Genomic DNA, 14093 nt, shown 5'->3' on the forward strand with positions numbered 1-14093 from the left:
AGAAAGGGAATGCATCATGGAGAAGCATTCCTTTAATTCTTTTATTCGAAATTCATGGGTGCAGTGAACATTCGGAGCAAAGTTTCTTAATTTTTGAGCCACTGCCATGAATCTTGGATTTAAAAAAAAAATATCGTGCTGCTACTGCAAAAAAAAAAAAAAAAAAAAAGGCAAATGTTTAGTATTTTATATAGGAAATGAATAAATATGTTTCAATTAATCCATGAACATTACATTTTGATATTTTATAAATATTTATTTCCTTAATTCCTTTTAGTTCTTGAAAAGTATGTAAAATATTGCACAAACTAAAATTGCAATTTTTCATTTTTTAATCGATATAAAAAGTAATGAATGATTTGTGTGAAAAATTTTATAATAATTGAAACTTGATGCACAGGGGTCGTTTCAAAGTATGGATGTCGTCATAAAATTTATTTTTAAAAAGAAATCATTGAATATAACGTAATTGGATGTAATCTAGAAAGTGCCACATAAAGTTAGTTTCCCATGGACTTCAATATACTAAAACCTTCCCCAATAAATGCCCTACAAAATGGTACAAATATCTCCAATATCAGTTAACTGTTTTTCGAGTTCAAACATACAGACGCTTTCAGGAGAGTTCATCGTATACTATGTATAGATTTGTGTTCATGTGTTAATTTCAATCAACTAAATCTTTATTTTTTTTTCAGCTGCCAGATCCCATTTCTGCTGTTCCAGAGCAACGGCCACCTCTGCGTAAGTGTCCTTGTTTTTAGCGATACAAAGTTTCAACTAGATGTCCTTTATTTCAGAAATGGTTTAATTTTTTATTGCAAAGTAGTTAAAACTGCAAAAACGTCTTGTAACGTTCGCCAGTTGCTTAAAAGGAAGCAAAATAGTGGGAATATTTCTTGTCGACTTCGTCGCATGCTTTGCATTCCATTTCGAGACGGAAATAAAATATGTATTTCCTATCCCCATCTTTTCGCTCATCTTGTGGGAACTCCGATAGATAGGATTTGGGTGTCAAGGCCACGTATCAAGATCCATTTATGTACATTTTTATTAAAAGCTTTACGTGCGCAACAGTGTAGACAGTTGACTCTTTGGCATTACATTTCAAAAACTAACACTGATTCATAAATTTGGTTTTTTTTTTTTTTAAACCATATGCCAAGTTTGAAACTTATCTTTTATAGGAATATTTAATTATCAAGTCGTTGGGCAGGCAGACAACTTTCCAGCGATATAATAAATGAAACGAACAAAAATTTTTAAGCAAAAAATTTATTAAAATATAATTTTGGTATAACGAGTTATCGTGATACCAAACACACTCAAGACCAGTTTTTTTCCAAACAAAATTGTATGTCTCCACAATAATAAGGCGTGCTTTGATTTTCTGCTTCGTTTCTAACCTGTTTTTTGGGATTTGCAAGATTTTATGTGACGTCTTGTTTATAGAATGACCTGCAGAAAAACTGCAATATAAATAAATTTGATTTTATCTTTTAAACATATTTATTTTAATGCGGTTAAAAGTTTTCCTATCTTCTACTTCTTAGTCTTAAGGTAATTATCATAGTTCTCGTAAATGCACAAGCGTGTAAAATTTCAGATCGCTAGATCTACACAAATAAGTGGAACATCTATTATAAAATTCTATCTCTGCAAATATATGAAATAGCAAGTGTCTTTAATTAAGTGACAAGATTTTGTTATTGACTACAAACGAAGTTTTTTTTTAAAGAAAATAATAAACTGTTGTGCATTACATGAAAGAGACGGTAATTTATTTGATCGAATAAAAAAAATCAATTTAGCAGCCAGACGGTATTATTTTAGGAATTACACATTTAAGATCCATTATTCAATTAGATCTCGCCACTTTTTTTAATCCATAGGTCACTCGAGTTCATATTCATTGAATTATACAAACTCTAAAGGGAATATAAATAAACACTTAACCCCCCCCCCAGGGTACACCTTTGATAGCAACTGCCATCGAACTCGTTGCTCTCGAATAAAATTTATATTAAAAAATACAGTCACTTTGATAGTTAACAAGAAAAAAAAAAGACATTTGAGAAGCAAAGTGTCTTTGAGGATTTCGCTTAAAAGGTGAGTTTCCACTGAGAAATTTATCTTCGCGTGCAAAAGCAACTGTGAAGCATTAGGTCTTTTAATGAAGTATCGTAATTTCACTTGATCGAAAACCTTTTCGATTATTAATTTTCATCCGAAATATTTATAAACGTTCTTTTTTATAGTTGAATTGTTTTATCAAAGCGATAATTCAGCAGTAGTTGCTTTACTGAAATATCTGAATCGGAATAGGATGCGAAAAATGTCCATTGAAAATCATTCTTTAATGGAGTTGAAATTTGAAAAGAAAAAAGTTCGTTTAATGTTTATTTTGGAGAAGGGGGGGGGGACCTTTTCCTGCAGAAACCATATCGAAGTTCGCTTATTTCGATGTTCCAAAAGCAAGAGCACAATTTCTGAAGTACAGGCTAGCACGAAGTCCATCGTGTTTCAAAAGGATTGGATAGCCTTTTCTACTGCTATGTTGCGCGGCAGGGTACATCCATACGATTTCAAGTCTCGACATCAGTTCATACTTCAGTTTCTTTTTGTCTTTGAGGTTGTTTCAGAATGACCTTGAAATATCATCTGGATTGAAGAAGCCTGCTTTCATTTGGAGGGTTCGATGACTGTTGGCAACTGCCGAATTTGAGAATCTCCATGTTCAATCTTGTAGATTTCATTGCAATCCTCAAATGCAACGGAGTCGTGTGGTAACTGGGAAATCTTGGGTATGTCGATTATAAGCGACCTTCGTTGTGACATTCTGGAACTAGGAATGGAGAAAAAAGTGCGCAAAGATTTTTTGAGCCGGATGATAGTAGGATTTAGGATGTTCTTTTGTAATTTTTGAAGGCGTGTCATCAGCCACCAGTTTTGCGATCTGTGGCCTCCCTGATCTCTAGATTGCAATCCATGCGGCTTTTGACTATGGGAGCATTTGAAACATCTTTATCTAATCGTTAAAATGACATTTCACGACTTGTTCTTAGCATTTCTATAGAGCAGACTTGCCAACCCTGGTGTTGTTAGGGCAGTGGAAGTGACACCTCTATCCCCAGAGCTCATTGCTGGTGGAACACTATTTTACGATCTCTATTAGTAGATGAAAATGCTGCCTGCCGTCTTGAAACATTTTCTATAGTAAAGAACTTCAGAATTGATCGTAAATGCTAAATGTGCAATTTTAAAGCGTCCTCTGGTGACGACATTTTGAACTAAATTATTATTAGATCAATAAAATTCCCATCCTTTCATTGGTCCTATTAAATTTCGTAACTTCCTGAACAATAGTTGTAGTATGCTTTGTAATAGGACCGTTTAACTATGAACATCCTGTATATCAAATAAAATATGTACAAAAAAAAAAGTAAATTTGGCCGAAATTTCATTTGAATTATTTAAAAATATTTTAGGAAATGATAGAATAAAAGCACATTGCAAACAGTGTAAAGTAAACCTAGTCTTAATCGAACAGTATATCTCTCGAATTGAGTATGAATTTCAATGTTGATGAGGATTATTTTCGATTCTCATTTACATCTTGTTAATACAACTGTTGTTGAGCACACTTCTTTCATTGGCATTCTTTTAATTATAAAATTTGAATAGAGATTTTAAAATTTATTGAAGTTAACGTTGTAATGTATTATGAGATAATAAAGGACTAGGAGATCTCCCCTATTAGCAGAAGATATTGTACGATATCTTTACAATGTTATCCAACATTTTGAATACTCGCCAGTATCGCATAGATATCATAATAACGTCGTTGGGCATTTTCTACTAATAGGGTTGACTTGCTCGCTTGCAAGTCATTTAAGAAATGATAGAAAGTCAAATTTTAGAGAATTTTCTACTTTTTGGTTGCGCCAAGTGGAATTATAGGCAGCTGCTGTCTCACTCGAAAATCAATAAAGAAAAAGAACTGCAGAGACTATGTCATCTTAATTCTACACCTTAAGAAAATAAATAGGAATCAATGGTTCATCTATCCTAAACATTGATTACCCTCAAACAGAACTAATCATATTTATTAAAGTTTGTTCGGTAAATTTTTGTGCCACCTGAAATATTTATTGTTTAATCTAACCTAAATGACAATAATTAACTGTTTTTATGAAATCAAAAATTTATTGAAGTTTTACTCCGGGGACTTGGAAAAATATTAGATTTAGTAATAGGCCAAGACGAATTAAGAAGTTTCAAAACTTCTTCTCTAAATCTTTCTTTCTTTAAACACAGCGGTTTCTTCAGGAATATAATAACATTATTGAACGTTTATCTGTAATATAAAATGCCATTCAGCAAGAATCTCTTTATTTTGATAGTTCTGTTCTAATAACGCAGGATGGTTGAAGATGTCCATTCCTGTAGATTTTTTTTTTATTTTAAGCTTTACAGGAAATACAAAGGGGAACATACTGCAAAAGCTTATTTGTGGCCCAATTTCGATATTATTTCAGCACTTAGTATCTTATTACACAAAGTTACGCATTCGAATACCATTGTTATTTTATATTCTAATTTTAATATTCAAATGCATGATTTTTTCGTTAAAGTCTCGAGTCAGTTCCTCTGAATTTCTGAATGATTCCAATAATTCTTGTGAAAGAAAACGGTGTTAATGCGCATTTCATGCGTTGTCTTCCAAGCAATAGTGTGCTCACAAATTTCTTATTAAATGAATGATACTTTACAATTTCGAAATGGAGTTTTCCTTGTTTTTAGAGTGAACACTGGTTCCTAATGTCGCTTCGAGATGGCTCTGGAATTACCGGGCAGCCACTTTAACCAGCCTACACTACAATCATGTTAAGTGCTACTGCTGCACTTACATAGAGAGTAGAGAATATATGCATCTTATCGATGAATATATATATATATATATATTATAAATGAAAAGTATGAAATAAATTCAATACACCTTTTTCGTTTTACAAATCCCATAGGTAAGACGGAATATTTGTAATCAATGATAAGTAAAATTTTTTCAAGTCTAAGAACAAGGCGTTGGTTTGTGCAGAAGTTTTACCTAGAAAAATGACTCATTCATTATACGTATTCGAAAAATTGTACTCCTTTATTTTTAATGAACTCTCCTTTTTCTGATTATAACAATAGAATTTTGGAATCTCTATTTTTTTTAGCCTCCTGATGAGTTGGGGTTTACAAATCTGATATTTATAATCTGTAATAATTTTGTATTTTTCATGGCAGTATTCTATCTAAAATTTACAGAATTTACCAATTAATTTAGCAAATTAAAATTTCATGTAATGCATCAGCCACTTGATAATGAAGATTCCGAAATATTTATAACATTTAATTACAAAGTAAAAAATTAAAAGCAGAAAATAAGAGTAATTTCATTAGTGTACTTGGTACTTTTTAGTACACTGATGAAAGCATGTTGTAAAACATAATTATAATTTTAATTTTGTTATCGGAATTTAATATTCACTGAAATCATTTAATGGAAATACATTCATTTACTGACTTTTAGAAATTGTTTTCCTATATTTATATAATTCCAGTATATTAGTGTCATTCTTTAATTTTCAAAAGCTTTTTAAAAAAAATACTTATAAATGTTTGTTTATTTTCCAGGGGGTGACTCGGATTTGTTGCAGGTATGTATAAATGTTGCAATAAAACTTTTTACACTAAAATTTGCTTACTAAAATTTTTTCATTCCGTCAATAAAGTAAATGAATTCTTTGTGTAATTAGAGCGGATGATTATCACATAATAAAATGTAGCTTTTTCTGTTGATCTGGAGAAACAGTATTTAAAAATATGGTTATGGTTCGTGCACATCTTATTAAAATTCATACTTGCTAAATTTTTCTCAAACGGCAGACTTTTAAATATTATTTTAGACAAATAATAATACAGATTTGACGATTATTTTTTATTTTCCCGAATAATTCAAGAAGGGAGAAAACGAGAAATTAATTCCACAAATCGATTCAATTTCATTAGTATTCGAAAGAAAGAAGAGCCCTGTATTCATAAAATGAAAATTGAATAAACGAAAAAGAATAAACAGAACTGTAAGAAAAACGATTAAGGTAAAGATATGAAAAAAAAAAATTGAAATCTATAAATGGTATAAATTTTGGCATTAGGTTTTAATATATTGTCATCTTTAAAAATTTATGGGAAATTTAATGATATGTTAATTTACTTTCATATTTGCTATTTTTTTATTAAAAAAGTACTTGAAAATTTTGTCATGGCATTGATATTTACCTTTTTTCTATTTTGGTTGAAAACTATTTTAAATATATTTCGTAGATAACGTATCTCATTTTAGTTTATGCAGTTTTAATCTTTAAAATTATCATTTTTAAACTACTTTTAAATTAATTTTGATGAAGAAATGTTATTTCATATTAAATATTTACATTTTTTCTGATATCAGGATTGTTAAGGACAATGACCAATGTAACTGTGATCGGACTGTTATGGCACTTCTCCATATTACGTTCTTGCAGCCAAATAACGAATCAAATGCCCATAACTTAAATTCGAAAAAGAGTTGCTGAGAAAATTTTTCATCAACTTCTCGCGGAAAGAAAAATCATAGGATCATTTATCTCTAAAAATGGATCGCTTCCTGTCTCTTTGGTCTTGAACGCCCAATGTCTCGCACTCTGTAATAAAGGAAAGAAACTGCACTACATCTTCCATATTCATTTTCATCTTTATTATCATTATAAAAGAAATTTATTTTCTTAGTAGCTATCGTTGAAATTCTTTTTCTAATTTATAATGGGTTCTTTTACCGATTTTTACCTGCCTCAATATGGTAACAATCGAATTAAGCACTGGGCCACTGACTTTTTTAAAATTCACAATTCATAGATAATTCTTTTTCCATTTTGCAAAGAAAATTGTAGCCATTGTTTACAATTTTCTTTATTGTTATTTAAAAAATTCTCGTTTTAAATTTCAATCGTCCCGTCCATTAAACCGTCAGTGACCGCAACGGGAAGTGCGAGACGATGTTTTAATTGCTAACAGCATTTTCTGTCATCTTAAAATTTTCTAATTCATTATAAAAATGGAATTCTCATTTTACTTGAATTATGATCTGAAGAGTTCACTTGATGCAAGTTAAATCCGATTTCGTGGAGCAAATATTCTTCCAATGGCGAATACGAAAGTTTGGAAAGAAAGTTAGGTCACTATATCTGTTCTGCAAAGCTCTCAAACTTTTTTTAAATTTGAAACTATTATGATTAAATACTAAACTCGAGGCCATTTGTGTGATCTCTAAAAATAAATAAAATAAAAAATATAAAAGTTTTATGTTTACTGTGAAACCATATACAAAAATGCATTTGATATTAATGAATGATTAAAACTTCTTGAATTCTTCCTGCAACGAGAATCGCTCCTCTGAATTGAAATAATTATTATTAAACTCCTTTGCAGAAGAAATGAAACGGCTCTCATTGAATGAAAAAGACAATTGCATGAAACTGCGCATGAATGCAAATTTAATTCCTGTGGATTTCTAGCAGTATGAAATATCGAACCATTTCCATACATTTTTACAAGATGTAGTAATTTTTATTTTAAATGTAAATTTGAAATTGATATATTTCCAGAAATTTACGAATTATTTTTAAAACTTTGTAATTTTTTTTAAAATTAATATGTTTCTGATGTCTTATCTTTTGCTATTCTAGAGGATCCAAGCCTTGGAAATCGAGGCTTCATTCTGGAAGCACAAATACCAGGATGTCCAAGGCACAATAGCAACGCTGCAAGTAAGCTGCTTTAAATTGGTAGATGAAAACTTATATTAATACCGCATTTTAAAAAATTGACTGTGTAATAGAATCGGTATACCGTCAGTCAAATGACAATTACTTACACTTCAGGGTTCGAAGCATTGAGTACTGTCCAATGTGTAAGCGCCGAACTCATACTCATGTATCTCATGCTGTGCTAATTCTGACAAAAAAAATACTCATTTTATTCAACTTTTGAAAAATTTAATGGAAAACCAGAAAAATGAGAACTTTTTTTAGATTTCCGTAGAGCAATCCTGAATTATTAAAAAGATAAACTGTCGAAATTTGAAATCGTTTTTTAACGAATGAAAAATTTTCACAGAATTCTAGTTTTTAATAATATTTATAACAGAAAATATAGTTTGCTCACAATTTTTTAACCATTTTATTATAACTGAAATAGAAAACGTTTTAATGATTATTAAGATCAAATGACGAAACAATGTTTAATTACCTTTGTATATGCATTTTTTACATTTTATAGAATAAAATTAAATTCGATAAGATTAAAAAGCATATACAACTGTTTTACGAAGTCATGCTGCATTTAAAAGCCATCGGATTTCTGTATAGAATTTTCAAGCACTTATTTCGGTACTCTCCTTAATTTTCGCTTGTTTTGCTTTCATGGCGCTTTTAAGTCTCGGTTACTTTCGCTCACTCTTCTTCCAGAGCTTTCGTAACCATTCACTCACCATTTAAAACTTTCAATCGCACCTCTCGGTAATCTAATTTTTGTATTTGTTTAATTAGTTAACATACAATCTATGGTAAAGAAATGCTGCATTTACTTATAGACTTATTTAAAATACGTGATCATTAAAAATACGTGACGTGGCCACTGCGAAATCCCTATTCTTGAACTGTTATTTAGTTTAATTTTAATTGACAATCATTTTACTGTTATTTAATTTCATTTTTAATTCTAGAGAATAAAAAAAACATTCTAATAATAACTTAATACTAGGGTTTATACAAAAACCGACTTTTGAAAAACCGGTTTTCAAATTCGATATTTCTAAAAAAACCGGTTTTAGCCGGTTTCCGAATTTTTGCCCAAAAAAATTGAATAGGGAAAAATATTTTTCCCTATTTTGGGATAGACAGTTATATTATATCCGTCAATTATTTTATGAACTGCTTTCAAATGATTATGTAGATTGCTCGTAGATGATCCTTTGCAACTCAACATTTTATTACAATGATTTCAGATTGCCTTGTCTATCCCGAACATTTTGAAATTATCCCGAACTTCCAACTAACTTCTCAAACTTTATTTAAAAATCAAATTAAAGTTATTGAATAAATATTTTCGAAGTTTATTTTACAATTTTATTATTTTAACTATTAATATTAATGCAATTTAAAATAATCTAATCTATACATTTTCTAGGAATTTTAAAAAAATAAACACTTTTTAATCTAATTCCGATGCTTGCTAAAGACATAATTTATGTTAAAACGTTGCGAAAGAAAATATGGAATATTTTAACGCCCTGTGTTTTATTTAAAATTCCAATTTTATTTTAATTGAATATTTCTTATTGATATGGCTAGTTCAATTGGTGTAGTAAAAAAGCTTTCAGGAGTGGTACGAAGAAAATTTTAAATGATATCATTAAATATTGTGATCAGGAAGCAGAAAACGGGGAATTATTTATTCCATTCACACGTTCTTCGAAACGAGCCAGTCAAATTGCTGACGTTTCTATTGGCACCGACTTCATACCGATAGACAAAACATCCGATGAGAAGTGAGATGAACTTTATCAAACTTTTGTTTCACCTAGAAAAAAAAGTGAAAAGGGATGTTCATGAAAAACATAAACTGACGAATTCGAGGCGCAACTGGGCAGTGCACAAGCACTGGCCAACGCAACTTGCAACGTTGAAAAAATGTTTGCTGTCCGTTACATAGAATGAATAGCAAATCAAATAAGTTCAAAATTAATTTTTACATAATAATACGAATTTTTAAAACCGGTTTTCTTAATTTAAAAACCGGTTTTCGAATGTGATAAATTTTCTTTAAAAAACTGGTTTTTTAAAACCGGGTTTGAAAACCGTCAAACCCTACTTAATACTGTATAATAATATATTTAAATTCGACTATTTCTATTTTTTTAATTATTTACAAAAAGCATTAAAGAATTTCTTAACTTCAAAAGTTAAAATTAGAAATGATGATGTGAGGACAGAAAAAAATAGATACAGAAGTTTACACGAGCAGTTGATGAAAAGCGAAAGGAAACCGATAAAAAAAAATGATTAACATTATTACTATAAGATATCGCCTTATTTATGACAAATAATAAATTCCTTCATGCTCTTCAAATCTTTCTGGTGTCGCCAACGAAAAGAAACATCTACTAAAATCCTAAATACTCCTCAGTTTTTCTTAAAATCTATTATTTATTGAAAGTGGGATAAAGAAATGACATACTATTTTCAAAAAACATCCTATCATACTCATACATAAAATATAAGATATAAAATTCAATATGAATTAACAATATTCGGAGGATTTAAAAAGTTTTAATTCTATTAAATCATCTCATCTCCCTAAGGGGGTAAATGGTAAAAATGGAGGGTCGAGTATCAGTAAATGCAGCATGACTTTTCACCCACCCTAAGCTTTGAGTTACAAAGTTTTTCACTTCAATCTTTCAAATAAAATAAAATGCATATATAATATACAGGGTTATTAAAAAAGGAATAGACTTAAAATATTTATTTTTAATTAACAATAACTGATAGATAACCTCATGAGTTACATTACTGAATAAAGGGGATTTTGAAGTTTTATTGTATGCATTTAACCTGAATTCAATTTATTATACGGCAAAGTGAAATCGGAAATCCATTTTTTTTCTCCTGATGAAATATTGCTGGTCCCTGATTATTGAATTCACTGTTGTAACAGTTTAATTTTGCAGATTAGATAAATTTCAAATACACCCCGTATCTGTAGATTCGAAATCTCGTGTTTTCTCTGCTTTTGTATGTTTTTGTGCATTGTATGTTCGAAAGCAGTTCCGATAAGCTTGCCAGTTCCATCTGGCATGCAAGGATGACAAGAATGAAACCATCTCTTTCCACATTCAACCATCTTCTACGAATTTCTTGCATCGGATGTAATTCTGTTTATAAAGATGCGGATATTAGCATAACAATGAAATGCATGCTGCAGTGCAACAGTCGATAAATCCTTTGATTATTAAAGAAAACATTACATTTTATTTATTTATTTTTTATTTTACATAAATATTCGAATTTTTATATATAGTTATGCACTGCATTTCTATTTCTTCTCTTTAATTTAAAATCTCGCATTTATACCCTCTGTTTTTGAATAACACTCTGCGTATTGATTTAATATAAGTGGCGGACAAGAACCAAATTTGGGATTTAACTTCAATTTATTTTTGCATGAGAGGGCCTGGTTTGTACTCGGGCAGAAGCAATGACATACGTTTGTTCACCTCAGAACCTAATCTAAAAATGAGAAATTACATTGGTGCTTTTGCTAGGAGATTTATATGGTTTCCTTTTAACACATGTCAATTCATTATAGGGAATCTTGGATATCTTTCAAAGGAATTCCGTAGGCATTAGGGATTTTTATTTATTTGCTTGAAGTCTGAGAATTAGTTAGCAATTTATTAGAGTACATGTTAGAAATAAAAAGAAAAGTGAGATTTGGATCAAAAAATAAGAGAATTGTAGAATAAAGTAATATGGACAAATTAAAAAAAAATTATTAGATTAAGAGATATTATTTGTATTGTGCTTATTTTGTACTTAACAGTACTTATTTTGTAACGGTATTTGTATTGTACTTTTTTGTGCTTAACGGTACTTATTTTATACGGTATTATTTTTGCAAATCGTAATTACCGTGATCGATTTTATGGTGCAAAACATAGGTTAGTAAATTTCAGTGTATATTTTTATACCTTTAAAAATGTGAGTGTGGTATTCTAATTACCACAACATTAGATCAGTATTTGTTATTCTTACCTTCAATGTATCGTGAATGAGTGTAGCAAAGTCTCCTGAAGCAAGTTTAATCTTGTGATAAATTATGCGCTATGCAACCTTTTATTTAAATCATACATTGATGAAATCCTTGCTTTCAAACAATGTCTAAATTTAGAATTAAACAATTTCAATATTTAGAAAATTACAAAATGCATAAATGGGTTTCAGTCTTCAAATTTAAATTTTGAACACACATTTTATTTAGGAGCTATCTGTTGCATCTATTCGATGACAACAAACTTTTTAAATAAAATTATGTAATAAGAAAAATGAAAATTACAATTTCCACCATTGACTTCTTTTCGCCGCAAAACATTCTGCACTTTTCCTGCATAATTTACATAATTTAAAACCGAGAACATGTATATCATTTCATGAATAAAAATAAAATAATTTCAAGATGGAGTTTAGTACTCGTAAGTCCAGGAAAGAACGTAACGAAGGGAGCCCAGCCGTAACCTAAAAAATCGTGTTGCGCTTTTGTGAGGAAATTTCACACCAGTTTGTTTTTAAATCTTTTTGAAGTCATTCTGACAAATTATACGAAAGACCACACTTTAATCTGAAACCAAACGCGAAGGATTCTTCGTTCTTCCTATCGCAAACGAAATGCATTTCTTTTAATCCCTTTCATGGGGGTTATTCTTCCTTTCATGAATAATTCGCAACTGATGTCACTTGTTTGTCAGTCATTTCAAGATATTTGACGTGTTCAGCACCTCGCACAGTCTTTTTATAGAATTCGTTCAAACCTTATCAAATTGGTTTTATTATATCTCGTTTGATAAGCTCGTACGTCATACTATTCTTATACAGGAAAAGTTTCACGATTGGAATTTCGAATGCATATTTTCTTCAAGTTGAAATTTCATCAGATACAGAATGTATTTAGAATCTGAAAGCTTCTAGTGAAGCGATTGCGACTCAACTTCTGGATTCGAAGTTATAAGCACCGATGTGGTGCCGGTCTCGACTTATTCTGATGAACTCGTGTCTCTGCAAAGAGACATTCATTTCAAATGGGGAGAATATCGTATTCCCAGAATTAGTTGGATCGTTGATAAAATATCATAGTACAATATCTTAGACACTCATTTTTCCAAAAGAATTGTAAAAGTCTATTGAACCTTGGTAACTTCCAGTGAAAGGAATAATGACTAAACATTTTAATAAAGTGTTCAGATATGTATAAAAACACTTCCAAGGAAAATTATTGCAGACAACGAAATTTGGAAGGTACTGACAATGAAAACTTAAATGTTTTCTTTACTTACGCGTCTACATAAAATAATCGTGAGAAGTTATTAGAATGGGATATATTATTTTTAGGTGTGTTTATTTTTGGTGTATTGACTAGTTATACATTTAAAATATAATATTCATTTTTATGTTGGTTTGTTTACTTGTAGATACTAAATTATAGTGCGACAAATTAAATATATCATTTCATCCTTTTCATACATGTTCTCAGATTAGCTTTCTTTGATATTTTACGTGCTGTCATATAGCCATGCACAAAAAAAGTACTTAGTTTCGTATCATAGTTTAATAATTTTTTTTATTTGAAAATGTATCTTCTGAAGTGGTGACAGATGTTTACCGATTGGGGGGTAGGGGTGGGAGGGAGACAAATCATTCAAGTGGTCAAGCACTGTTTCTCTAATTTAGTTTCAAATAATTCCAATCTCATAGTTGATAAAGCGTATACTTCTAGTTTGAAAAAATTACTCTAAGAGAAATAAACAATTATATCGTAAAATCATTAAAGGCAATGTTGAAAAAAATCTGGCAGTCTAAATTTGTTTCTGTCCGCTGTTGTTTTTAATTTATATAATTTCTTGTTCAACTTGCATTTGGATCAAAAAAAGATTCATTATTGAGACTAAATTTCTCTAATAATGAACTTTTGAATATATCTGGAAAAGAGACCTTAAAAGACTTAAGAAATATCCGCAATCATTTCAAAGCTCTTCCTTCAGGCGATTGTTAAATTGTTCAAAAATGAAATTCAAATCATGATATTTCGTGCAGTTTTAATAGAAGAGTGATACATTTTTGATTAAATTGTTACCGTGTTATTTTACTAAATTCCAACAAGAGTCGACCGAGTAAAATTCACCAAATTTTTCATCAATGCATTTATTCATTAAAACATGAAACACAATCATTTAT

At 30.0% G+C, this 14093-nt stretch overlaps 1 protein-coding gene across 1 annotated transcript in view; it reads left to right on the forward strand.

Moving 5' to 3' along the window:
- LOC129968432 (uncharacterized) overlaps nucleotides 1-5767 on the forward strand; it is a 28476-nt gene extending 22709 nt beyond the window's left edge. Inside the window, exons 9-10 of the mRNA XM_056082289.1 lie at nucleotides 699-744; nucleotides 5683-5767. Coding sequence (XP_055938264.1) covers nucleotides 699-744; nucleotides 5683-5756 — 120 coding nt within the window. The 3' untranslated portion in view covers nucleotides 5757-5767. The remainder of the gene's footprint in view (nucleotides 1-698; nucleotides 745-5682) is intronic.
- Nucleotides 5768-14093: the final 8326 nt, after the last annotated feature.

Source organism: Argiope bruennichi, chromosome 5, assembly GCF_947563725.1.
Source record: "Argiope bruennichi chromosome 5, qqArgBrue1.1, whole genome shotgun sequence".
Classification (NCBI taxonomy): Eukaryota; Metazoa; Arthropoda; class Arachnida; order Araneae; family Araneidae; genus Argiope; species Argiope bruennichi.